The sequence below is a fragment of the Chanodichthys erythropterus genome, chromosome 8, assembly GCF_024489055.1.
Source record: "Chanodichthys erythropterus isolate Z2021 chromosome 8, ASM2448905v1, whole genome shotgun sequence".
Lineage (NCBI taxonomy): Eukaryota > Metazoa > Chordata > Actinopteri > Cypriniformes > Xenocyprididae > Chanodichthys > Chanodichthys erythropterus.
Window position 1 is genome coordinate 8,224,484 of NC_090228.1, and position 26,318 is coordinate 8,250,801.

Here is a 26,318-nt window from a genome sequence, read left to right on the forward strand (position 1 = left end):
GTTTTATTACAACAAGACAAAAATGAGAGAGAAAAACAGAAACTGATCTGGCAGTATTATTTGATTGGAGGGATTGGATTACCCCCAGACCGCTGTGCACATTGCAGCGTTTACTGCAGACAGCTCCGCTGGGGGTTGAAGCAAAGTGTAGTCAGATTCAGCCAGCGTCCTGATTAAGTTTCATCTGTGTATGTGTGTTTTATTTAAACTGACCTCATTCCACAGATCCAGGGTTAAGTGACATCAGCCTTTGGCATTCGGTCAGTGGCTTAGTAGTGTCCATCTTGATTCATATTCCATGCTGTAGTCTAGAGACTGTAACAGAGCAGTGCAGGGAAAGATTTGGGTAAAGGTTACGTGTAAAAAGTGCATGTGACACTTTCCATGAATAACTGAGTATAAAATATGGCTTAAAACTTTACTTTATTGTATTTATATTAGCTGCTATCCATATCTGGGACTGAGCATTATATTTCTAAATACGGTTTATAACCCAATTACTGTTTTTTTTTTTTTTTTTTATAATTGTAATTAATAAAATATTTAGTTTATATAATTAAATCAACAATTTATTAATTATTAATTTTATGAAATATTTATAGATATTGATGAGATCCGTGTTGAGAGAGTTCATCTGTTTATTTGTGCACATCTAAACCTGTGGAAAAGCTATCAACACAGCAGTGGAATGGAACAGTGTGCTGCGAATCTCTCTGAGTAAACAAAATGGCACGAGGGCCGCCAAAATACAACACGCAATGCTGGGGTGGACATGTGAAAAATAAACACAGGTGTTGCCATTATTTCAGTAGGGACATCATTTCAGTTTTTTTCCTCCCTTCTGTACAGTATGTTGTTGACATGACTGCTCTTCAGTTAACCCGGAACTTCTGATCTTCACCTTAAACTAATATATATTCACAGTAGTACCACAGTAGAAATAAAAACCAACCTCAGAATGTTTAATGGTTTCCTATGCAAAGCATTAAGACTCTTAGATCTAAAATAACCTCAAAAACCAAACAGATTTTCAGCTCGTTGCTTTTTTATGACTCCCAGTATCTGCTCTAGTGTGGAGTAATACCCTTAAATCTTTCTTTCTCTCATTGCAGATAGCAAAGCGATAGTGGACGGCAACCTAAAACTGATCCTGGGGCTGATATGGACCCTTATCCTGCACTACTCCATTTCCATGCCCATGTGGGAGGATGAGGACGATGAAGATGCCAGGAAGCTGACACCGAAACAGCGCCTTCTTGGCTGGATCCAGAACAAGGTCCCCCAGTTGCCCATCAACAACTTCCACAGGGACTGGAGAGATGGCAAAGCCCTCGGTGCCCTGGTGGATAATTGCGCCCCTGGTGAGCAGAATTCTGTGCTTTACGAGCACTTGGCGACAGATGTGTCGTGGTACATTAGTCACATGTGGATTTAAATGGAAAACTTAGTTCATCAGCTTCATTAAGTCGATTCAGGGGTCAGTAATATTCATTAAGGAGATGTCAGCAGACATGCAGAATCTGCTTTGTCTCAGAAGATGAGAAGCTGGTCTGATAATTACAGCATATGATCTCACTACGGAAAGACCAGAGCCAAGGGAAGAAGAGAACAATTGGTGACCTCAAAACAAGTGATCTCTCCTTTCCAAAACATGATTCATAAATCAAATACCTCTGGATAGGTTTGGGCTTATACTAGTGGAAAATCCAGAAAATCCAGAGGGTTTAATGGAGGGTCAAGCCCGTTTGGAAGTGCACGTGTCCATTCTTCGCAACTCCATAATCAAAGCAGTGATTCTGGCATTGTGAATGTACTCAGGACATAGGTCTTGGACATTTATACTTAGGAGAATGAGGGATGTGTAAAAGAAATTAAAGTAAAACATGCTTCTGGATCAACATCCTTGTTACAACATCCCTATCTAGCAATGAGAGGTTTTAGGTAGTGCTGGGATTGGGCAACATTCTTATCAATTTATAATTTTCATCTGATTTTATGGATAGTTAATGGTTACCATCAGGGCTTGACATTAATACCTGGCAACTCGCCAAATGCGGGTGGATTTCAGCAGTAGCGTGTAACGCAATCGGGGTGGCGGGTTGAATTTTATATATAATATATACATTTTTCAATTGTAGTCTTTTTGAAATAATAAAATGAGTGCAATGTAGTGTTGTCAAAATTTCTCGATACATTCCAATACTCATTTTCCACAGAATATGAGTTTTGTGCTCATTTTGTGCTCACGCTCATATCCAAAGTGCGCGTACACATAAAGCCACCTCTCAGTACTAAATTGAGTTAGGCTATTTTTCACTGCTTTTTGCTCTTAAACAGTCAAATACACACAAAATAATGTCAAAATGCCTGTCTTGGTGAGTATTCATGTAAACATAGTCAGCTATGTTTTAAATGAAAGTAAACAGTTGAGAAGTGTAACAGTATAATGAATGTGTGCATCTTAAAGTGACAGCAGCCTAATATACCTGCTGCCAAATTATGAAATAATATTAAAAATATCTATATGGCTGTTTTTCCCCATGATATTGATGTCAAAATTGTGGCCAGTGAAAATGCTGAGAGGCTAGTAACTTTGGAAAACCACTAGCCACAGTGGCTGGTGAGCAAAAAAGTTAATGTCAAGCCCCAGTTACCATTAGGATTACAAGATGGACTTTATAAAGTTTAATATAAGGACTTGTGATGAAACAGAAGTAAAGAAGTATCTTTTCTTCCATATTGTGATTTACTTCAAAGTAAAATGGATTATTGAAAAAGAAAAATTGGTTTAATTCACGAGTTATTGTTTGAATAGAGGCAGATCTGATTGTGAGCTTGCAGTCAATTGTAAGAAAATGGTGGAATATAAGCCAACTAAATGACTGGAGGAATCCGACATACGCCACCACAGTTAAATGTCTTTTCACTTGAAGATTGAGTTCTGATTAAAAATTATTTCATTTAGAAAATGAATATTTTTTTCATTTCATTCTGACTTGAAGGCACAAAAAGAATTTGTCAAGCACAATAGCAGGAGTTGAAATGTTTCCATCTCCTGACCAGGCATTTTGAGGTGTGTTCAACATGCTTATCAAACACAAACAGAGGTTTCATTGTCCTTTAGTCATATTAGTACAATAAACAGGTGTACAAGTGGCGGTGGGTGGAAGGCAGCTGTACACTATGGTCTCTGAGCTGCACTCAGGGCTGATTTTACACCCAGATACACTGGTCACAATAGATGCACTGCTCTTGCATTCAATATCCTTTTAAGTGTAGAACAGGGATTTGACCAGTGTCAAAAACAGCTTGTAATAGTGGTTAAAGGTCATAAATGAAAAGGCTGCTAGCTAAAAGTTTGTTTGAGTCCAGTAAGAGATGATACATTACACCATTGAGCAATAAAAAAGGATTTGAATAAAACAATTACACTGTTCAAACTGCTACATCAGATGGCCTCAATGCTGCATTTTCCCTCCTATACTGACAAATTGAAGGGTATGACCATAAAGCAACCATTGTTTTATTAAAGGGCTGACATTGTGACCCTGAGGAGAAGTAATGAGAGAGGTGAAGCACATGATATCTTTGCATTTTTCAGGTTTATGTGAGTTTATTGGCTCGCTAGCTGTTAATGAGCCTCTGGTCTCTGCCATAACTGAATGGAAAGTGTCAGATGCTAAGACAGCAACCATGCTTAAGTGAAAACACATGCTACTTTATGCATTTCCTGCCAACATGCACTTCATTATATTTTTCCTCATGTGCATATGTGGAAAAGCATCTCTTAGCAGAAGTAATGCCAGAAATAAGTATTTACTCATTTCAGTGTTTATATGCTTATTACATTGCTTGCAAGGCGAACACTGTATTAAAATCCCTCATATTTTATATTATTATTATTGTTTTTACATTTTTTCCAAAATTTATATTTAAAAAATTTTAAACCTTATATATTAAAAAAAAAAAAAAAACTTCCATTGAAAGAATGTTCAAAATCATTCAAAAATCTGTTGATTTAATTGTAAAGTTTGTATTGGTGTGATAAGTATTTTTGAAATGATATGATATTTTTTTTCCTCATTTGATTTAAGCTGAGATTTGAAAGTTTGTGTTCTCAAGTCATGCTATGGCTTATCGATTTTCTTTTGGTCACACGTCTTCAAGAAATACCAATTCTGAAGTCAGAGTTCACCAAACTTGAGTCAATGGAAGGAAAAGTGTACTGTAACTGCCCCTTTAGGTTATATGATTTATTATTACTGTTATATGGAAAGTAAACCATATTTGGAAAGTCTCTATAGCTTTTAAAACTATACCCCCCCCCCCCCCCCCCAAAAAAAAAAAAATCTAAACTTTATTCTTTATCTTGGTATTTCCTTCAAGCATTGCTGCATACAGGCTGTATCTGTGGCCACATTCACACCTTGTTTACCTCCCCTGTAGTTTCCTCCATCTAATCTGTTTTCCACTCTTAACAGTGGTTCTGTTTCCCTTGTGACACCATCTTGGATCTACAGGGAACTGTAAATACCATTCTTGGCAAGTGAAAATGCATTAAAAATCTCAAATTAAAGCTTTGTCCATGTTAGCAGCAGGAGATGGCCTGTTACAGATACTCACTGTCCGACCCAAGTATGGGGCCGCTGTGCTGGAGGATCTTGGAAAACAAACCCAGATCTGATATTAACGTTTTGGCAGTCGTTGAGTCTTGTGGCTTCAAGCCTCTCTGGTTCCATTTGAACTAAACACCTCTTGCTCTTTGAGTGTAATCCAGCATATAATAACAGTTTTACTCCAGACGGTACTAGTGTGTGTTTGCTTCAGGGAAGCGTTCGGTGCTATGAGCCTAACCGCATTTAGGAAAAAAAAGGGTGAAGTGACGGGAAACTGCTCATCTGAGAGTATTTAAGGTCAAGTTGAACTAAAGAACATGGTTTAATAGTTCCTCGCTGTGGAACAGTGGGCCTGCAGCCCAAGATAAAGATCAATTTAAAGTTAGACAGTGTAGTGTAGTCCTGTTCTGATTTAGAAAATCAGTGCTTCTCATGGTTTCTAATGTTATTTACATCAATCTAACTCTGTCTTTCACTTCATCTAAGGCCTGTGTCCGGACTGGGAGACATGGGACCCGAGTCAGCCAGTGGAGAATGCGAGAGAAGCCATGCAGCAAGCCGACGATTGGCTTGGTGTGCCTCAGGTAAGAAGCAATCTCTCATATTAATTAGGACTCATGCCATCTAGCCTAATTTGTGCCTGTTTTCTTCTTAAAGGATTAGTTCACTTTAAAATGAAAATAACCCCATGATTTACTCACCGTCAAGCCATCCTTTCTTCTTTCTGGTGAACACAATCTGAGATTTATTAATAAATATCCTGATGCGTCCAACCTTTATAATGGCAGTGAACAGGGGCTACGAGTTTGAAGCTCAAGAAAGTGCATCCATCCATCAAAAACGTTTTATCAAAATCCATTTTCATTGTTTGCCAAATGACAATACAGAGAGTCAGTCCTAAAGATCGTATTTGAAATAATTGAACCTGCCATGCAGAAATCTATTTCCGCTTATAAAGAATACACTAAAGCACACATTTGTGTTTGAGTAATTGAGACGGATAGAGTCCACGTCTCTTGAGAGAAAACAATAGGTCATTGATTGCTTTGAGCATGGAGGATATCGCTGCAATGGGAGAGGTAAAGAGCCCCAAGTTATGGGTTTTAATAACAAGATGCATATTTCTCTTCCTGCCCCTGTTGGTCTCCCGTTCAATCTCCATCGTCTTTCTGCTGTTTTAAATACCATTTAGAGCTATTTCCAGTTAGCTCTTAACCTTCCAGCCTAGCGTTAAATATAGCAGGACACTTATCCAGTAGGACATGAAAGACGGGACTGAGGGGAGAGGAGAGAAAATATTTTCCACAGCTTAAGTGTACTTCATCAGTTTTGTGCCGTAGACCATCACAACGCAAAACTGTGTTTATCTCTGACGATCGATTCTGGCAGTAACAGTACTCAAAAAATATGGCAAATGAAGTCAGTGAGACATGCTTTTTTATCTGTCCTGATCCTGAGGGCTATAGCAATGCATGTTTTAGCTGTTCTGATATAGACATACAGGTCAATGTTCCCTATACTAATGAAATAATGAGTTTCACCTGGTGTGTTTAATGAAGAAGACATCCAAAATGTGTTATACTGGTTTCCCCAGGAGCTGGATTGAGAAATATTGCTCTGATGTCATCCAGGAATCAGGATTGAAATCAAAGATCAACCACTATATAGCCTTTGACTTTTGTTCCCTAACATTGCACTTTTCCCCTGTCAGGTGATTGCTCCAGAGGAGATTGTGGATCCTAATGTGGACGAGCACTCAGTGATGACCTACCTGTCTCAGTTCCCCAAAGCCAAACTCAAGCCTGGTGCCCCACTGCGATCTAAAACCTTGCACCCCAAGAGAGCCAAGGCATATGGGCCAGGTGAGTCTGACAGATGATAACACTGTGAGTATGAAATAAAAGAGTTACTGTACTTCAACCCACACCTCTGCATCTTTGAATCTCTCTGTAGGTATTGAGCCCAGAGGCAATGTTGTGTTAAGACCAGCTGAGTTTGTGGTGGAGACCGTGGAGGCAGGACTTGGAGAGGTGTTGGTCTACATTGAGGATCCAGAGGGCCACACAGAAGAGGTCATCTTCTAACTCATCAAACATCTTTCATTATCAAAACAAATCAAACATCTATTTGTACACCAAGCATGTTCCTGGTGGTGTTGGCCAGATTTTTGCTGTTTCATTGAACCTAAAAAATATAATAATTAAGTGAATTAAATGAATTAATTTATTATTTTAAACTCAGTAAACTAAATAAAAATGTGTGTAAATAAAAATGAAAGTTAAATGAAGATTAAAATGAAGATTTGAAAGTGTCAGCTGAGATGTTTAGATTATGTGATTATATTAATTTGTTAATGAAGCATACTTAGTGATGAATGTCTTACCAATATGTCCTTTTTTTGCAGGCTAGAGTAATTCCCAACAATGACAGGAACAGGAGCTACTCTGTGGTCTATGTTCCAAAAGTGGAGGGTCTGCATAAGGTACCAATTAAATAATAAGCAATCCATTTTCCAGTCATATTTTCAAGATTAATGATTGTTACAGTCTTTTTGGGTCTTGATAGCAGATGACAGATGAAATGGAGTAACCCAATCTGAGGGATATTTCTGTCTTCCTCCAGGTGAAGGTGTTGTTTGCTGGACAGGACATTGATAGAAGCCCTTTCCTGGTAAATGTGTCTAAAGCATTGGGAGATCCGAACAAGGTGCAGGCCCGTGGGCCAGGTTTGGAACCGGTGGGCAATGTGGCCAATAAACCCACGTATTTTGACATCTACACAGCAGGTAATGTCAGGAAAATAACATTGTTTGCTGTTTGCTCTGAAATTAGAGAGTAGATAAAGATCCTGAATGTATTTGTGACCCCTCAGGTGCGGGAGCAGGCGATGTCGGCGTGATCATTGTGGACTCTCAGGGTCGTAGAGACACAGTGGAGATCATTCTGGAAAACAAGGGGGATAGTGTTTTCCGCTGCACCTACGGGCCTATTCTGGAGGGCCCCCACACTATATATGTAACATTCGCTGGCCAACAAATACCCAGAAGTCCTTTCACTGTTCACATCTCAGAGGGTGAGACCCATATCCTCACTTCCTGACTTAATTCCATGTTATCTTGTTAGCTAGAGGTCCTGCAGAGTTCATTTACAGTCACATTATTATTTAACACCAACGCTGTTAATGCATCAAGAAAACAACAAGTGCCTTTGACTTGTTGTTTTTTGCTGCATTAAAAGCATGCCATGTTCTTTTTAAAATGCCTACTGCCCCTGCTGAAAAGACCAGCTTAGACCAGCTGTTGTTCTGGTAAAGCTGGTTCACTTGCTTTTGAGGCTAGTTAGGAAACCTGGTGAAGACATTAGGGTGAAGACCAGGATCCAAAACACAAATTACAGCTGGCCTTTTCAGCTGGGTACCTTTTATGCACCTAAAGAGCTTATTTTTCCCTTCTAAAGGTGCGGTCACATTCACCATTGCTCTGTGAAATTTCATCTTTCCAATAGGGCGAAAAAGTTAAGCACACAGATTTCACTCATTGTTGGTTACATGAATTCGCCATGCTAACCAACAGGTTTTGAAAGTGACTTCAGTGTGAGCTGTGCTATGCTGTTAATAATAGAATGTTGACCTTTTTTGCCCGTGAAATTTCACTAATGTGACCGCACCTTAATGACTTCAGATTGTTTGATTGGCAGCATGCTAATACTGGACAACTCCCAGAGAGATCTGCTCTCTGTGGCACTGACTGAGACCACGTTTGGTTTGAGCTCCATGTGCTCACTGCTCCAGGGGTCCACCACCCTCCCGATGATGACGAAACGCTTTATTGTGTTTCCTCTTTCCTTTCGCCTGTGTGTGTTGTTCTAGCTCCTCCGAGCGGCCGGCAGATCGGCTCTCCGGTTCACATAATCCCTCAGTCTATACGCACGCCACCCTCAGAAAAGGCCAAGAAAGTGCCTCCCCCAACACCACCCAAACCCAGGCGACCAAGTTAGTACGGGCCACCCGGGGGGCGTGGAAGATGCCTGCTCGAGCTTGGTCCTCTCCCTTCTGTTTCTTCCCCTTAACCTGGATGTGTCTTCTCGGGCACACCATCTCTGTCTCGTTGGCATGCGCTGGCGCTTTGCTCTCTGGGGCAGCTAAAATCAACTGGAAGCTCATATAGTGACAGGAAGTGATGGGATGAAAGTGTATGTGAGTGAAAGTGAGAGTGTGAATAAGAATAAGAGGAGGATTAGACAAGTGTTGAAAATGCTGCTGCTGGTCTTGTTTTAACTGACACAGAAAAAGCCACCATTCACTGGTGGGACTGGACGATCACTTAACAGACGCTCAGAGCATCAGGAGCACTTTTGATTGGATTCTGCTAATATTTTCGGATTCAATAATTCAGAATTTAACAAATTTAACTAAATCCTATTATTAAATAATATTAATAAAATAAATTAACACAAGTAACAAATTGGTTTAAATTAGGGCTGAAGATGTTAATTAATCAAAATAATTATTTTATTTTATTTTATTTTTTATTATTTTATTTTATTTTATTTTATTTTATTTTATTATTTTATTTTATTTTATTTTATTTTATTTTATTTTATTTTATTTTATTTTATTTATTTTATTTTATTTTATTTTATTTTATTTTATTTTATTATTTTATTTTATTTTATTTTATTTTATTTTATTTTATTTTATTTTATTTTATTTTATTTTATTTTATTTTATTTTATTTTATTTTATTTTATTTTATTTTATTTTATTTTATTTTATTTTATTTTATTTTATTTTATTTTATTTTATTTTATTTTATTTTATTTTATTTTATTTTATTTTATTTTATTTGTTAAAATTACAGCCCTGGTTTAAACTACTCACTGTAACCTGAACTGACATTGGGTCTGTTTCACACATGAAATTTTAAAAGCATATTCTTAATAAAGTCAGGATGCCATCACTTGATTTGGCATCAGAGAGCCAATGGCTGAGTGACCGTCTGGGTGTATAATACAGTCATCTTCATCTCAAAGATCATCATCCTCATCCCTTTGTCATCACGATCATCATCATCATCTGTGCAGTAGCTCGATTTGCCATGTTGCTCCATAAATACTAACTCAGAGAATGGGAATGCTTTGATTATCTGTCTTAACAATATTTTTTTTTATCAAAATATATAATGAAGTAACTAACTCATTAATTATTCAATATTTTCCACATTTCCATCTACCATTATTTTGTAGACTTTGTATCCAACACTGGAAGAAACTGAGACTGCGGGAAGAATTAGTTTGATCAGATATGAGAAAGCACTTAGAACTTAGCCAGGCTGCTTTTAATAGACATTTTATTACTCTAAAAGTGCTCATTAGTGGATTTAGTGTTAAACAGTAAACCCCAACAGTAGGTCACATATTTCAAATAAAAATAATGTTTTTTTGAGTAGAATATTGTTAATGTTTGGTTATATTTTTCACAGCTGGTTCTTGTATCTAATTTCAAATATAGTGTTTATTTTAAGTCTTTTTATAAGCTTTTGAAAACACATTAGCTTGCCTGTAGTTTTCATTTTAGTGCTCTCACTACATTCCTAATGGGTAATTTATGAGATTGCTAATTGCATTGTCATAGGCTTGTAAAGGAAACATTCTGTCTTTGGTTGTTTTTCATTGCTCGTACCTTTGGCTGGTTCATGCATAATCTAAACTAACTTCGACAACCTCTACATTCATGTGTGTATAGTCTTTTTTTGCCTTCTTGTACTTGTACTGTAAGATCAAGAATAACCGTTCTTTCCTCTTTGTAGCAAGTAACCCGAATGCTTGTCGGGCCATTGGTCGTGGCTTGCAGCCCAAGGGTGTGCGTGTGAAGGAGGTGGCTGATTTTAAGGTGTACACGAAGGGAGCAGGCAGTGGAGAACTACGTGTTCAAATCAAAGGGCCAAGTATGCGTGCACTGTTTCAACCAAAGCAACAATTGTTTTTTTTTTTCAGTTTTAATCAACATTGCGTTGTAAAGTTATTTAGTTTGAATGAAATTTTGTGTTTTCAGGAGGTGGCGATGAGCCTGTGAAGGTGCAAGAACTGGGAGATGGTGTGTATGAATGTGATTACTACCCCATTTTCCCAGGAAAATATGTCATCACCATTACTTGGGGTGGCCACGCCATTCCCCGCAGGTAAGGGCGCCTATAGACCTCTGCCAGTTTACTCTTGTACAGTTCAATTTCTGTTGCTCATCACTTAGAGGAAAAATAATGAAATCCATATTAAAAGGATTAAACAGGATATGGAAATTACTACAGAGAGATGATCTAGGAATTATGCATATTATCATGAACAACCATCTTACTTCTGATTAAAACGTATGTGTATATGTGTTTAGCCCATTTGAGGTGATCATAAGTGAGGATGCAGGTCCTCAGAAAGTGAGGGCATGGGGTCCAGGCCTGGAGACGGGCATGGTGGGCAAATCAGCTGACTTTGTGGTTGAGGCCATTGGCACAGAGGTTGGAACTCTGGGTAAGAATCTCCTTTAATGTCATTGATACTCCTGAGCTGGTGTTGTATCTTGGGAGGGATGATTAATGTGATTTCACCAAGTCTAACATGTTCCTGGATCAACTTCGTTGTTGATCCTGGAACAACATTCCAATCAACCAATCAGATTTGAGGGACAGTTTTTTAGTTAATATCAAGATTAGGCTTACATCAATAGTTAGAGGCTTCTACACCATTCTTATTCACCTATCGTTTCTGATTTTAGGGATAAATTATAGGTTGGGTTAGGTTTAGGGGTAGGGATAGGGTTAGGACTTTGTTTTTGGAATAGAATGTTGTTCCAGGATCAACAATAGATGGCAGGGGTTCTCAACCCCTCAAGTTCCACTTTCCTGCAGAGTTTAGCTTCAACCCTAATCAAACACACTTGAACAGGCTAATAATGGTCTTCAGGATTACTAGCAAGTTACAGGTAGGGGAGTATAATAAAGGTTGGAACTAAAATTTGCAGGAAAGTGGCCCATGAGGGCCAGAGTTTAGAACCACTGGTTACGGTCTGACGAGATGCCTGGGTAATGGTCATAAACCCACTTCCATGCACAGGTTTCTCCATCGAAGGCCCCTCGCAGGCTAAGATAGAGTGTGATGACAAGGGTGATGGATCTTGTGATGTTTTGTACTGGCCCACCGAGCCAGGTGACTATGCGGTCCATGTCATCTGTGATGATGAAGATATCAAAGACAGCCCCTTCATGGCCCACATCCTCCCTGCAGCCAGTGACGTCTTCCCTGAGAAGGTCTGCCCTGTGACAATTGGCAATAATGATTGCACATTTGCTGGGAATAATAAATGACAGTGGTAACTGAACTAACTCATGATTTTTATGCAGGTTAAGTGTTACGGCCCTGGGCTGGAGCCAACTGGGTGCATCGTAAACAAACCCGCTGAGTTTACAATTGACGCCAGTGGAGCTGGAAGAGGACATCTACAGATTTACGCTCAGGTACATTTTCATACAAGTCCCAGATGCTTCATGCCTCATGCCTCACTTCACTGGTACAAACATTTCCTTCTTTTATTCAAGGACTCAGAAGGCTTCCCCATCGATATCCAGATCACAGATAATGGTGACAGCACATATTTCTGCGTCTACATACCCACCAAGCCCATCAAACACACTATCATCATCACCTGGGGAGAGGTCAATGTTCCCAACAGTCCGTTCAGGGTGAGAGCTCACTCTCAATAGGCAGATTTCAGCCAGCTGATGACATTTTTATGTTGCTGTTTGTCAAGATCTTTCATAAATTTGGATCTACAACAAGCTCAGCCTTTCAATGAAAGTTCATGACCACATTTTTCCAGAGTTAGATTTCACACTTTCCCTTAGCACATGTTAGATCATAGGTTCCATATTGGATCATAGCTTTTCTAGAACCGCTGTCCTCCAAATCTTTCAATTCCTAGCTTTACAATATGTAAATGGTCTTTCTACATTTCTCAGGTGACCATTGGAGAAGGCAGTCACCCAGAGAACGTGAAGGTTCATGGACCGGGAGTGGAGAAGACTGGCTTGAAGGCCAACGAACCCACATACTTTACTGTGGACTGCAGTGAGGCCGGACAAGGTCTGAGAAAACATGATTGCTAACATTTTTTAAACTCATATTTGAAATTTGGAAATTGACCTTATTTCCTTTTATTTTTTAATCTGTTCTAACTCCTTAGGAGATGTTAGCATTGGGATTAAGTGCGCTCCTGGCGTGGTGGGACCTGCAGAAGCAGATATTGATTTCGACATCATTAAAAATGACAACGACACATTCACAGTGAAGTATACGCCCCCTGGAGCCGGGCGCTATACCATCATGGTGCTTTTTGCGGATCAGGTCAGTCTTAGTCAATAATATGAAATTATTCTGTATGTTATTTGAGTTCTAAAAATTATTATTATTATTTTTTTTTTTTACAAATTAACAGGAAATACCCATCAGCCCCTTCCGTATCAAAGTTGATCCATCCCATGATGCTAATAAGGTGAAAGCTGAGGGTCCTGGGCTCAACAAGACAGGTCAGTTTCATCGTCAGTGGCTGAAATTAGAAAAATAGTATGTAAAAACAGCTAATCTCATCTGAATGTTATGTGTCTCCATCACAGGTGTGGAAGTGGGCAAGCCGACACACTTCACAATCTATACTAAAGGAGCAGGCAAGGCCACACCTGAGGTTCACTTCACCACAGCTGCGAAAGGAGAAGCTGTCAGTGACTTTGAGATCATCGATAACCATGACTATTCTTTCACTGTGCGCTACACTGCGTTACAACAGGTGATAAACTCCAGCAATGGGTTACGGTTCAAATAAATGGACACCAAGAGGTCACATGCTATTATGGTATTATAAACTTGCTCAGTCCTATTTTTTTTTTTTGTGATTCAGGGTAACATGGGCATATCTGTGTGCCATGGTGGTGACCCCATCCCAAAAAGCCCGTTTACCATCACTGTCGCTCCTCCTTTGGATCTCAACAAGGTCAAAGTTCAAGGACTCAACACCAGTAAGTCTATACAAGTCAAATCTTCAGGCTATTTATTTGCGGAATTAAATAATAGCTATGTTGATTGAACATATTGTACATATTTTTTTGTGCCCATGTGTTTAGAAGTGGATGTAGGGAAAGATGAGGAGTTTACCATTAATACACGTGGCGCGGGAGGTCAAGGAAAGGTAGATGTCAAGATTACCTCACCCTCTCGTCGGCCAATCCCATGCAAGGTGGAATCTGGAGCGTCCAATGAGGTGCACACAGTTAAGTACATTCCTCCTGAAGAGGGGCCCTACAAAGTGGACATCAGCTATGATGGAAACCCCGTGCCGGGAAGTCCTTTCACGGTGGAAGGGGTGATGCCTCCAGATCCCTCAAAGGTAGGAGTCACAAATAGGAGAATGTGATTCATTTGTTTATATGTCATCGTCTTACTGAACTGTAATTTTCAAGATTACTGCAAATCCTTTTGATTAGAACCAATCCTTTTTTCATTAGTAGTGTTTTGTTAATGGAGACACAGTGCTTTTGTTATTTGCTTTTGTGTTTTGGTATATTGATTTGCTCAAGGATCCTTTCTCAAACTTAAAAGTATACTAAGAGCTGACTGGGATGAAAAAAAAAACTCTACATATGATCAAAAACATGGGATGTATTACCAGATAAGCTGGACTGTACAGTGCAATCCTTACATCACAAATCAAAAAGACCTTCAGAGAGTTTATGAGCCACTAACCAGTCAGAATGGTCAAAATAGAACCAGGTTTTGTAAGCATTATTTCTCGATCCTCTGTTCAAGGAAATTTCCTGTTTGTAGAGGTTTATTCCAGCAATGTTTGTTCCAATTTAAATATATTTTATTTTAAATGTATTTTTTGTTTGTATGCCTGTTCTCTACAGAAGAAAGTTTTCCTTATCCATGAGCCAGATGCTTCAGTTTGTATATCAGTTGTGTCAGTGAAGAAGCCTAAAACAAACACAAAAGGCCATTTAGCCATTGTTGGAAATGATTAGAGGACAGTTGGTGTTTAATAAATCTGTCAGGGAGAGGTGAACTCAAGTGTAGTGTGCCAAACAAGGTACTTCATCCGCATGTGAAATGGCTGCTCCATTCTGTCACTGGGCCGAGGATCGTTAGATAGTTTGTCTTTATATTACGAAACAGATACCGATCTCTGACCATAAATGGATACAGATGATGAAGCTGCTTGACTTTGAAAAATGTTGGACTGTCCTCTAGTACTGTTACAGCATGTCGGATTGTTGAATTATTGAAAATTTGATGCACACCCGTAGTGGCCATACACCTTAGGGATGTGCACTAATTTTTAAAATTCCAGAGTTCCTGAATCTGTTATTATGCTTACCACATGTACCACATGTATAATTTAATTATATTAAAATATTATATTTCTGGTTCATTTTCATGTTGACTGACTTTTTTAAATTCCTGATTATTTTAAAGTTTTGAAGAATTCTGCTTTGATACAATATTGAAAGGCAATCTTGACAACAGTTTTGTCTTATTTTCACTTCAAGGTGCGAGCCTATGGCCCTGGCCTGAAGGAAGGCATTGTGGGTAAGCCAGCTCCATTTGCCATCGACACCAAAGGCGCAGGTACAGGGGGCCTCGGGCTGACTGTGGAGGGCCCGTGTGAAGCAAAGATTGAGTGCCAGGACAATGGAGATGGATCTTGCTCTGTGTCCTATCTACCCACTGAGCCTGGAGAATATTCCATCAACATCCTGTTTGCAGATGCTCACATCCCTGGTTCCCCCTTCAAAGCCATGGTGCAGTCCGTCTTCGACCCCAGCAAGGTTACAGCTAGTGGACCAGGGTTGGAGAGAGGAAAGGTCAACGAAGCAGCATCGTTCACTGTGGACTGCTCTAAAGCAGGGGAGGCAGAATTGACCATCGAGATAATTTCAGATTCAGGAACACAGGCAGAGGTTCATGTCCAGAATAACAGTGATGGAACATATTCTATCACCTACATCCCTCCTTTCCACGGAATGTACACCATCACGATTAAATACGGAGGACATGCAGTGCCTAAGTTCCCTGCAAGGGTGCAAGTGGATCCTGCTCTTGATACCAGTGGAATCAAGGTCTACGGTCCAGGAGTGGAGCCCAGAGGTAGGCAGGGCATCTAAAATTACACTCGTTTAGTACCAATGTGCTTAGCAATGTGCTTCAAATTCTGGTATATTTTCACAGGGGTACTCCGAGAGGTCACTACACACTTTGTTGTGGACACTCGGGTTCACAACAAGATTGGTGGAAACCACATCAAAGTTCGTATTGTTAACCCATCAGGTGCCACAACTGATGCGTACATCACTGACAAAGCAGATGGCACTTACAGAGTAGAGTATACCGCATATGAGGATGGTAAGATATCCAATATAGAGAATTTTTTTTTTTTTTTGTTGAATTGATTTTTGCATTTTGCGAAGCCTGATAATTAAAATTAAAAATTAAATTAAATTAAAATTAAATGCTATATGTTAGGGATGCACAATATATCGGCCACCATATCGGCATTGGCCGATATATGTTAATTTTTAATGCTATCATTATCGGCCCAATAAGAAAATTCAGCCGATATATTAAAGCTGTTATATTTACTTCAGCTGAGACACTTCAGATGTGCACTGTTTGCCATGATGGTTTTGAATTGCTTGAAATATGATTGGAGTCACTTCAAAAAGGATAATACAGTTAAGTGCAACATGTGCAATGCAAATCTGTCATATAGGCTACATAAAATTATAATGATATAATATAACATCATTGTGTGCTTGGGACATGGCTTTTAATGGTGAGACTTTTGTTTTTCTAATTTGTAATCAGGCTCTAAAAAAATATCTAACAATTTGGATTTTGATTTATCAGGCAATATCTCATATCAGTTATCGGCTTTCAAATATAAAGAATTATCGTTTATCGGTATGGGCCAAAATTTTCATATTGGTGCATCCCTATTATATGTGTCTGCCCCAATATTAATTAAGGCTGTGTTGGCATTTCTTTCCTCCCTCTCACAGAACACACACACACAGCTATCTGGTATTCTGAGCACAGCTGCTATATTGATTGTTCTGTGTGGAGGTCAATGTTGTAAGATGGAAATTCATTTATTGTTCATTGTGTTTGAGCAGGGCCTACTGATGTCTTTTTTCCCATGATGCCTTGATAATATTCCAACACAACTATTGATTGAAAGAAAAAACACATTCTCTCTATATATGGCCACACACAGTATCTATTTTTTTTTTGTGTCAGAGGTGGCAGAATGAAAAAGTATTTTCCAAATTCATATTTATAGATAAGAGTGCTGGTATTTTTGTCTTTGTACAGGTGTGCATCTTATAGAAGTGCTATATGATGACGTCCCTGTCCCCAAGAGCCCATTTAGGGTGGCGGTGACCGAGGGTTGTGATCCCAGCCGTGTACGTGCCTACGGTCCCGGTCTGGAAGAGGGTCTGGTCAACAAACCCAACCGCTTCACTGTAGAGACCAGGTACAATGAACCCTTTTTTTGCCCTTGAAATGTTGCTGAAATATCGCTAAATACATTTCAAAATCATTTTATTATAGAAAATGAAGCAGCATACACTATAGGTTGATTAAATTGTTTAGTTGCTTTAGACTGGATGCGAACAGACCTGAATGTAAGTATAAAAGTTGTATTTTCTCCTTTCAGGGGTGCTGGCACAGGTGGTCTTGGATTGGCCATTGAGGGTCCATCAGAAGCTAAGATGTCTTGCAAAGATAACAAAGATGGCAGCTGTAGTGTGGAGTATATTCCTTTCACTCCTGGAGAGTATGATGTCAACATAACTTTCGGAGGCTTGCCTATCCCAGGTATGATGTAATTTCCTTCTGTCTAATTCATTTCATGGTTTGTTTCTGAGTGAACTCAACACACTAATTACACACTGACATTGAATTTCAGCAGTTAGAGAACATGAGAGTGCTGAAGTGCTGATTAAGACATTAGAAACAAATAATCATGACATTTTGATTTAAAGCTTGAATATTTCATACCCCAGGGTTAGTTTGATGGTTTTATGAAGAAAAACTGTAACTGTATAATTTCTGTGGGTGCTTAGGTAGCCCATTCAGGGTTCCTGTGAGGGAACTGGTGGACCCCAGTAAGGTCAAGTGTTCTGGTCCTGGTCTGGGCAGTGGAGTAAGAGCCCACGTCCCTCAGACCTTCACCGTGGACTGCAGCAAGGCTGGACTCGCCCCACTGGAGGTGCTGCTGTATGGACCTACAGGTGAAAAAAATAGACTGGAAAAATCCACACAGGGTTTGGATAAGGTCCAAGTGCTTCATAAGTGCTTCAGTTTAGCTTTTAGGAAGTGAATTACTAGAATGTCTAGAAAATGGATTCAAAAGTCTTTGAAGTGTAAACAGTATAAGTGTATGTGCTTAGCTAATCTGAGGAAGTTATTTATATGCATATTCATACTTAGTATCTATATATCATAAGTGATTTAGAAGCAAGTTCCCCTCTCAGGATTTCTTCTGTTGCCATTTTCAAAGCATTCTATCAATTTGAACATATTTTTAATGTAACTATGGTGGCAATTGACTTGTTCTTGAACTGTTAAATGTCAAGAGTTTGAATATAATAAATAGGTTTTTAGTTTTTAAAAGAAATTAATACTTTTATTCAACAAGGATGCATTAAATTGATCATAAATGACAGAACATACATGTATAATGTTTTAAAAAATATATATTTCAAATAAATGTTGTTTTGAACTTTCTATTAATCAAAGAATCCTTAAAAAACAAAAACAAGCAGCACAACAGTTTTCAACATTGATAATAATAAGAAATGTTTCTTGAGCAGCAAATCAACATATTAGAATTACTTCTGAAAGATCATGTGACTGAAGACTGGAGTAATGATGCTGAAAATTCAACTTTGCATTACACATTCTTGTAAATTGTAATAATATTTCACAATATTACTGTTTTTACTGTATTTTTGTTCAAATAACAAACAAAAATCTCACTGACCCTAAACTTTTGAATGGGAGTCTATAGAAAATGCAATTCATATTTAGATTATAAATGTGTGAAAGGGCACAAACATCATATAAGACACATTCATCAAGGGTGTTTCACAGTTGTCTGGACTAGATGACAGGCATGCAGAGATCAACTGTGTTATTATTCTAGGGATGACAGAGCCGGTGAATATCACAGACAACGGTGATGGCACACACACGGTGGTCTACACTCCTGCTAAAGATGGACCTTACACTGTCTGTGTCAAATATGCAGACCAAGAAGTGCCACGCAGGTAAATGGGCTGCTTAAAGTATTAATAAAATCTTAATATTAATGATGCGAGTAGACTATATGTGGTATGACCAAAATCTTCAGTGCTGATTTAGAAATTAGAAGAACACTTCCATATAAAGGAAATATGTGGTCATTACATTTGTCTCTATTTTCCCCTTTTCAGTCCATTTAAGATCAAGGTGTTGCCCGCTCATGATGCCAGTAAAGTCCGTGCCAGCGGTCCCGGCCTGAATGCTTCCGGGGTGCCAGCCAGCTTGCCGGTGGAGTTCACCATTGATGCCCGTGACGCAGGGGAGGGTCTTCTCACCGTACAGATACTGGTGAGTGACATCAGCACTCGCTCAGGCCTCTTATTTGACATGTTTTAAGACAGAGGTTTCCCTTGATGATCACATGTGCTTTAACGGCCAATGTCCTCCCCTCCGCTTCCCTCTGCCCTGACCTCTGACCTCTTCCCTGCTGTCGCTGTAGGGTCCGGATGGGTGCAGGCAAGAGGCCTCTATGTATGTGGAGGACTGGGGTAGGAGGGTGTGGGAGAACCACATTGTAAAGGGCACCATCCCCTTCCATATTCTTAGGAAAGGATGTGTAAGGCGCCCACTCCTTTCAGCCTCCTCTTGTTGTTATAACTCACCGTGTCTGGCGTCTCTCTCCCATCAGCCTTGGGCCCCTAAGCGCTCATGGCCTTTTCCCTTGCTACTGTACCCCCTACCCCAATTCCCCTGCTCATTTGGCTGCTTTTTTCCCCTTCAATTATTCCCTAGTTTTTCCTTAGTTATTCCATAGTTCCTTGTTCCATATTTGTTTCCTAATAATGGGAACAAATGGGAATAATCTATCTATCTATCTATCTATCTATCTATCTATCTATCTATCTATCTATCTATCTATCTATCTATCTATCTATCTATCTATCTATCTATCTATCTATCTATCTATCTATCTATCTATCTATCTATCTATCTATCTATCTATCTATCTATCTATCTATCTATCTATCCATGTACATACATATCCATCCATCCATCCATCCATCCATCCATCCATCCATCCATCCATCATCTATCTATCCATGTACATACATATCCATCCATCCATCCATCCATCCATCCATCCATCCATCCATCCATCCATCCATCCATCCATCCATCCATCCATCCATCCATCCACACATCCATCTGTCTGTCATTCTTTCTATCTTTCTATCATATGTTCTATTGTATCGGTATGTCTCCATTTTCCCCCCTAAACTTTTCCTCTTTTTGTGTCCTCTTGGTTCATGCATACCACATTCAATGACAATTAAAAGCCAGGAACAACTTGCGAATTGTCATTTCTTGAGGATGATCCTTGTTTTTTTTTTAATCATACTACTTCCCATTCTAAAAAGGAAGGGAGAAAACTTCACTTCAACCAAAATGGGTGTTTCCAAACTGCACACGAGCAAAAGCAACCAAAAAATGTTTTTTATCTTGCACAAAAGTGGCGTTTTTGGATATGAGAGTGAACCTTTCTCCCAGGCAGCCATACTTGTTCATTTTGTGCCTGTCAAGGGGACCCTTAATGTTGCCCTCTAGTGGTCACTGTGGACTGACCTGTCTTTAGATTTAGGCTAAACCCTACATGTGGTTTTCCACTACATGACTAACAGTCAGCTTGATATGTAATATGTATGAGTAATAATGCCTTGTTGAATATTGGCTACATTTATTTCAGCAACTAGTTAAAACTTTGTTGTATTCAAATAGGAAATAGGAAATAATATAATTCGCATGAACACATTTTAAAAACTCATGCCTTTTGCAGGACCCAGAAGGAAAGCCAAAGAAAGCCAATATTCGGGATAACAGAGATGGAACATACACCGTATCCTACGTCCCAGATATGACAGGGCGCTACACTATTACAATCAAATATGGCGGGGACGAGATTCCATACTCCCCGTATCGCATCCATGCGCTGCCCAGTGGAGATGCCAGCAAATGCCTTGTGACAGGTCAGTTACAGATGTCTACGTCACACCCCATTGTGGCCTTCTATAGTGATGTATTGCTGTACATTACAGGTATTATTAGTGTTTTGTGGTTTATTGCTTAATAAAAATGCAGTCTCAGCACTAGTTGGTTTATTTTTGAAACCAAGCATCTTTTGCACACCTTTATGATCATGAATTCTAACAAATCTTTTTGTTTATCTGCAGTGTCGATTGGGGGACACGGACTGGGTGAGTTACCTTTTTTGACCTTTGCGCCTTTTATGTGGGATCAGTTTAGGCCACTTTTTTTCATTGAGATGTATGGCATAAAGTAGCCCCATTGAGTTCACTCTGTGTCTTGGTGCAGAATTAGTGTAGTTACTAATTTATTGTAATCTCTATTGTAATTGCTTTGTGGCTGTACCATGGTCAGGCTCAGGGCTCGGACCCACCATTCAAATTGGCGAGGAGACCGTTATCACTGTGGATGCAAAGGCTGCTGGGAAGGGGAAGGTCACCTGCAAAGTATCAACTCCAGATGGGGCGGAGCTAGACGTGGATGTGGTGGAAAATGCGGACGGAACATTTGATATCTACTATACAGCTCCAGAACCTGGGAAATACGTCATCACCATTCGCTTTGGAGGAGAGCACATTCCCAACAGTCCCTTCCATGTGGTGGTGAGCAGCTTGTGTATTGTGTATCTGCATTATGGGTAGTGTTTTTTGCATATCATATTAATAATAAATATTTTGTATATATTTTATTTTTATTTTTACCCAAAATATGGCTACAGTGCATGGTGTGTTTTTCCAAAATAATAATTTCTACCAAAAAGAAACTTTTATTGTACTTCATTCATTGAGAATTTAACTTAGCAATTCAATTCCAGTTCAGTGAGTCGAATTGAATTAGCTGCATGTAAATGTGTGTTGTGTGAAGCCCTGAACATGTGACCACCTCCTTCTCCAGGCATCTGATACCATCCCTATAATTGAGGAACCGTGTGATAAACTGCAGTTACAGCAGCCCTACGCCCCCTACAAGGGCTACACCCCCCACTGGGTACACACCACCCGTAGTCATCAGATTACATCCTAAATGCTTTCTGCTTCTCAGCCTTTATCATTACACCTTTTTATTTCATCCAACTTTGCTTAATTTCCCATGAGCTTTGCTGCTGACATCTTTTTAACAAGTTATTAAAACGGCAAGTTGGCTGGTCATGCATTTGTAGAGTTAATGAATCGGTTGTTGATCTCCCATTGCAGAGGCGGTGTTTTGCACAAGTCTCTTTTATTTGGCTTTGTAGCTGCTGCTTTTACAAATTTATTTCATCTATTGCAGCTCAACCAGGCTGGGCCCTTGTCTGTTTTTCATTTTTTCCAGCCATTAACCCTTTGCATGCACTTTCTCACTCTCTTACGTTAGCAGTGCAGTGATGCTAAAATCTCTTTCTCTTTTAGGCCACGGAGGAACCAGTCACTGCTGTGGATGCCATGGAGCCAATGCTCCGCCCCTTCAATCTTGTAATTCCATTTACTGTGCAAAAGGGGGAGATTACAGGTATTAACACTTATTAATTAATAAAAAAAAAATTGAATAATTAATCAACGAACAAATAGATAATCTTCATCATCTTTTTCCAGGTGAGGTACGTATGCCATCCGGTAAGACCGCCCGTCCCAACATCACTGATAACAAGGACGGGACGGTGACAGTAAAATACGCCCCCACCGAGAAGGGCCTGCACGAGATGGACATCAAATATGATGGAAATCACATACCAGGTACTAAAACAATCAGACATTTGTTTTAAAATCTGGAAATTTTATGTGTTTCAGTGTTGGGGAATGCATTACAATATTTTGTTACTCCCTAAAAAAGTAACTAATTGCATTACTTAGTTACTTTTTATGAAAAGTAATGAGTTACTTTTGTGTTACTTTTTGTCATCTGGGCTGGGCTGCTTGTTCCATTTTTGGCAAATGTAAAGTTTTAGGCTGAAGGAAATGCAAATTCACTCCTGTACAGTAGAGGGCGCAGTTCAAACAAAGAAGCCTTTCAGCTGCTGCCATTCAGGAATACAGACGAATGGGATGCAGGAGAAGAAGTAAATGAGTACATGTATTCTCACGTTTAGTCTAGAACTAGTCTAGAATAACCACCATGTTTACACAACGCCTTACTCCCGATTTGGAACATGGAAACAGGAGTGCTGTCAGTCAATAAATTGGAAAACAAAGTAAACTTGCGTTACTTATTTGAAAAAGTATCTCCGATATTTTGTTGTAAATTTAAAAGTAATGCTTTACTAGTTACTTGAAAAAAGTAATCTGATTACACAACTTGTAATGCATTACCTCCAACACTTATAATTTAGTCTGTTAAATAATGTCTATATTTGCCATTGATCATTTTGAAACATGAAGTGACAGTTTTAATATCTCCCTACAGGAAGTCCACTGCAGTTCTATGTGGATGCCATCAACAGCGGGCATGTGAATGCATATGGCCCTGGTCTGAGTCACGGCATGGTCAACAAACCTGCCACCTTCACAATTGTCACTAAGGACGCTGGAGAAGGTAATACACAAACCATGCCTGGGATGCTCACAGTCGCACTGCATTAGTCTCAGATTGCTAGACTTTTAACTATCCATATTGCACTCTCATGTTCTCTCAGGAGGTCTGTCTTTGGCAGTGGAGGGCCCCTCTAAGGCAGAGATCAGCTGTAAGGATAATAAAGATGGCACCTGCACTGTGTCCTACCTGCCAACGGCCCCAGGAGACTACAACATAATCGTCAAGTTTGATGACAAGCACATTGCTGGAAGCCCCTTTACAGCCAAGATCACAGGTTGGGGTTTGAGTGTGCCCAAATATGGGTATGAGTGAGAGAGAAAGGATGAACAAGAGAGGGCAAAGTTATGTCTCTCCATAATGTCTGCGAATCACTAAATTAGCTGGCGTGTGTATTTATGTGTGTGCGCATGCCTTCACACCTGGAGAATTTAACCGCATCTGTAAAGTGTTTCTAAAAGTAGTAGGCAGTTTTTAGAAACAGGAAGCAGCTGTTTCCCCCCTCCTCCAGTCTCACTCTTACTTTGCCCCTATAATTTCTCTCTGCAACGGAACTGGGGTTGCACCCGCACAGTGAATGCTTATTTTAATAATTGGATCATATTTGATAGTTATAATAAATAAATAAACAAGAACTAACATCAAAAGTTTGTGGTTGGTTAGATGTTTTTGAAAGAAGTCTCTTATGCTCTCTAAGGCTGCATTTATTTGGTGAAAAATACAGTAAAACTGTAATATTAAAATCAATTAAAAATAAACTTTTGCATTTTAATATATCATAAAATGTAATTTATTCATGTGATAGCAAAGCTGAAAGTTTCAATAAATTAAATCATTCTAATATGCTGATTTGGTGCTCATAAAACATTTCTTATTATTATCAATGTTGAAAACAGTTGTGCTGTTTAATATTTTTATGTAAACCGTGATTCTTTGATGAATAGAAATTTAACTTTATATAAATAGATTTTTTTTTTGCAATGTATGTCTTTACGGCTACTTTTTTATAATATTTTCAAATATTTTTTCATGTTTTAATATATATTTTTTTCCATATATATATAGTACATTACCAAAAGTTTGGAACCACTAAGATTTTTAATGTTTTTAAAAGAAGTTTCGTCTGCTCACCAAGGCTACATTTATTTAATTAGAAATACAGTAAAAAACAGTAATATTGTGAAATATTATTACAATTTAAAATAACTGTGTACTATTTAAATATATTTGACAAAGTAATTTATTCCTGTGATGCAAAGCTGAATTTTCAGCATCGTTACTCCAGTCTTCAGTGTCACATGATCCTTCAGAAATCATTCTAATATGATGATTTGCTGCTCAATAAACATTTATGATTATTTTCAATGTTGAAAACAGTTGTGTACTTTTTTTTTCAGGATTCCTTGATGAATAGAAAGTTCAAAAGAACAGCATTTATCTGAGATACAAAGCTTCTGTAGCATTATACACTACCGTTCAAAAGTTTGGGGTCAGTAAGAATTTTTATTTTTATTTTTTTGAAAAGAAATTAAAGAAATGAATACTTTTATTCAGCAAGGATGCATTAAATCAATCAAAAGTGGCAGTAAAGACATTTATAATGTTACAAAAGATTAGATTTCAAATAAACACTGTTCTTTTGAACTTTTTATTCATCAAAGAATCCTGAAAAAAAATATTGTACACAAATATTTTGTACAATTGTACACATTAAATGTTTATTGAGCAGCAGATCAGCATATTAGAATGATTTCTGAAGGATCATGTGACACTGAAGACTGGAGTAACGATGCTGAAAATTCAGCTTTGCATCACAGGAATAAATTACTTTGTCAAATATATTCAAATAGAAAACAGTTATTTTAAATTGTAATAATATTTCACAATATTACTGTTTTTTACTGTATTTTTAATTAAATAAATGTAGCCTTGGTGAGCAGACGAAACTTCTTTTAAAAACATAAAAAATCTTAGTGGTTCCAATCTTTTGGACTGTACTGTGTGTGTGTGTGTGTGTATATATATATATATATATATATATATATATATATATATATATATATATATATATATATATATATATATATATATATATATATATATATACTTTTAGTATATATATATACTAAAAGTCACTATTGATTATTGCTCCTATTATTGATTATTCTCTCAATTCTTGATAAAGGCGATGACTCCATGAGGACTTCTCAGCTGAACGTTGGCACGGCCACTGACGTGTCTCTGAAAATCACAGAGACGGACCTGAGCTCTCTGACTGCGAGTATCAGAGCCCCATCTGGCAATGAGGAGCCCTGCCTGCTGAAGAGACTGCCAAACCGCCATATTGGTTAGTGACTCATCAAACCTAACAGCACCTACCTGCGTCATGACTGAACTGATAAAGCAACCTGTAAAAAAAAGCCAGATCATATTAAGTTCAGGCAGGACACACTGAAGGGCATTCAACCATGATTTGCACATAGTTTTATAGGGAAGGGAATTCTTATTCTATAGAGCCCATTTTTCCTGAAGGGAATAATTTTTTTTGGAGAAGACACCTTTTAGGTTTTTCAAAACAACAAAGTATGAGACCTCTGACTGATGTCAGCAATCAGACACTGAAACTTTCTGATCTAGTGACGCCTTAGTGTTTGCCTCAAAAAAACAGATTTGAAAGCAAAAGCTTCTTCCTGTGATTTCAAAGAGAATCAACTATCAGCTCAGAAAAGGCTTTTGATGTAAAGCCAAATCCTGAGGCCTATCGCTTTTGTTA

The 26,318-nt window shown here is 38.6% G+C and overlaps 1 protein-coding gene across 17 annotated transcripts in view; it reads left to right on the forward strand.

Moving 5' to 3' along the window:
- The window catches only part of flncb (filamin C, gamma b (actin binding protein 280)), a 56,644-nt gene that overhangs the window by 22,097 nt on the left and 8,229 nt on the right, over positions 1-26,318 (forward strand). For 5 of the 17 annotated variants that reach the window (XM_067391710.1, XM_067391711.1, XM_067391721.1 and 2 more), the window contains exons 2-38: positions 1,113-1,361; positions 5,103-5,200; positions 6,328-6,478; positions 6,570-6,688; positions 7,021-7,098; positions 7,239-7,401; positions 7,488-7,688; positions 8,484-8,606; positions 10,423-10,560; positions 10,668-10,794; positions 11,001-11,137; positions 11,720-11,913; positions 12,007-12,120; positions 12,202-12,345; positions 12,622-12,745; positions 12,846-13,006; positions 13,098-13,188; positions 13,276-13,445; positions 13,557-13,674; positions 13,780-14,042; positions 15,202-15,799; positions 15,881-16,054; positions 17,024-17,186; positions 17,370-17,530; positions 17,779-17,946; positions 18,861-18,984; positions 19,150-19,306; positions 19,458-19,574; positions 20,793-20,982; positions 21,187-21,210; positions 21,395-21,642; positions 21,935-22,027; positions 22,429-22,528; positions 22,612-22,752; positions 23,420-23,548; positions 23,649-23,822; positions 25,731-25,892. In XM_067391710.1, coding sequence (XP_067247811.1) covers positions 1,113-1,361; positions 5,103-5,200; positions 6,328-6,478; positions 6,570-6,688; positions 7,021-7,098; positions 7,239-7,401; positions 7,488-7,688; positions 8,484-8,606; positions 10,423-10,560; positions 10,668-10,794; positions 11,001-11,137; positions 11,720-11,913; positions 12,007-12,120; positions 12,202-12,345; positions 12,622-12,745; positions 12,846-13,006; positions 13,098-13,188; positions 13,276-13,445; positions 13,557-13,674; positions 13,780-14,042; positions 15,202-15,799; positions 15,881-16,054; positions 17,024-17,186; positions 17,370-17,530; positions 17,779-17,946; positions 18,861-18,984; positions 19,150-19,306; positions 19,458-19,574; positions 20,793-20,982; positions 21,187-21,210; positions 21,395-21,642; positions 21,935-22,027; positions 22,429-22,528; positions 22,612-22,752; positions 23,420-23,548; positions 23,649-23,822; positions 25,731-25,892 — 5,886 coding nt within the window. The remainder of the gene's footprint in view (positions 1-1,112; positions 1,362-5,102; positions 5,201-6,327; positions 6,479-6,569; positions 6,689-7,020; positions 7,099-7,238; positions 7,402-7,487; positions 7,689-8,483; positions 8,607-10,422; positions 10,561-10,667; positions 10,795-11,000; positions 11,138-11,719; positions 11,914-12,006; positions 12,121-12,201; positions 12,346-12,621; positions 12,746-12,845; positions 13,007-13,097; positions 13,189-13,275; positions 13,446-13,556; positions 13,675-13,779; positions 14,043-15,201; positions 15,800-15,880; positions 16,055-17,023; positions 17,187-17,369; positions 17,531-17,778; positions 17,947-18,860; positions 18,985-19,149; positions 19,307-19,457; positions 19,575-20,792; positions 20,983-21,186; positions 21,211-21,394; positions 21,643-21,934; positions 22,028-22,428; positions 22,529-22,611; positions 22,753-23,419; positions 23,549-23,648; positions 23,823-25,730; positions 25,893-26,318) is intronic. The other 12 variants (XM_067391712.1, XM_067391713.1, XM_067391724.1 and 9 more) reach the window with 6 other exon arrangements.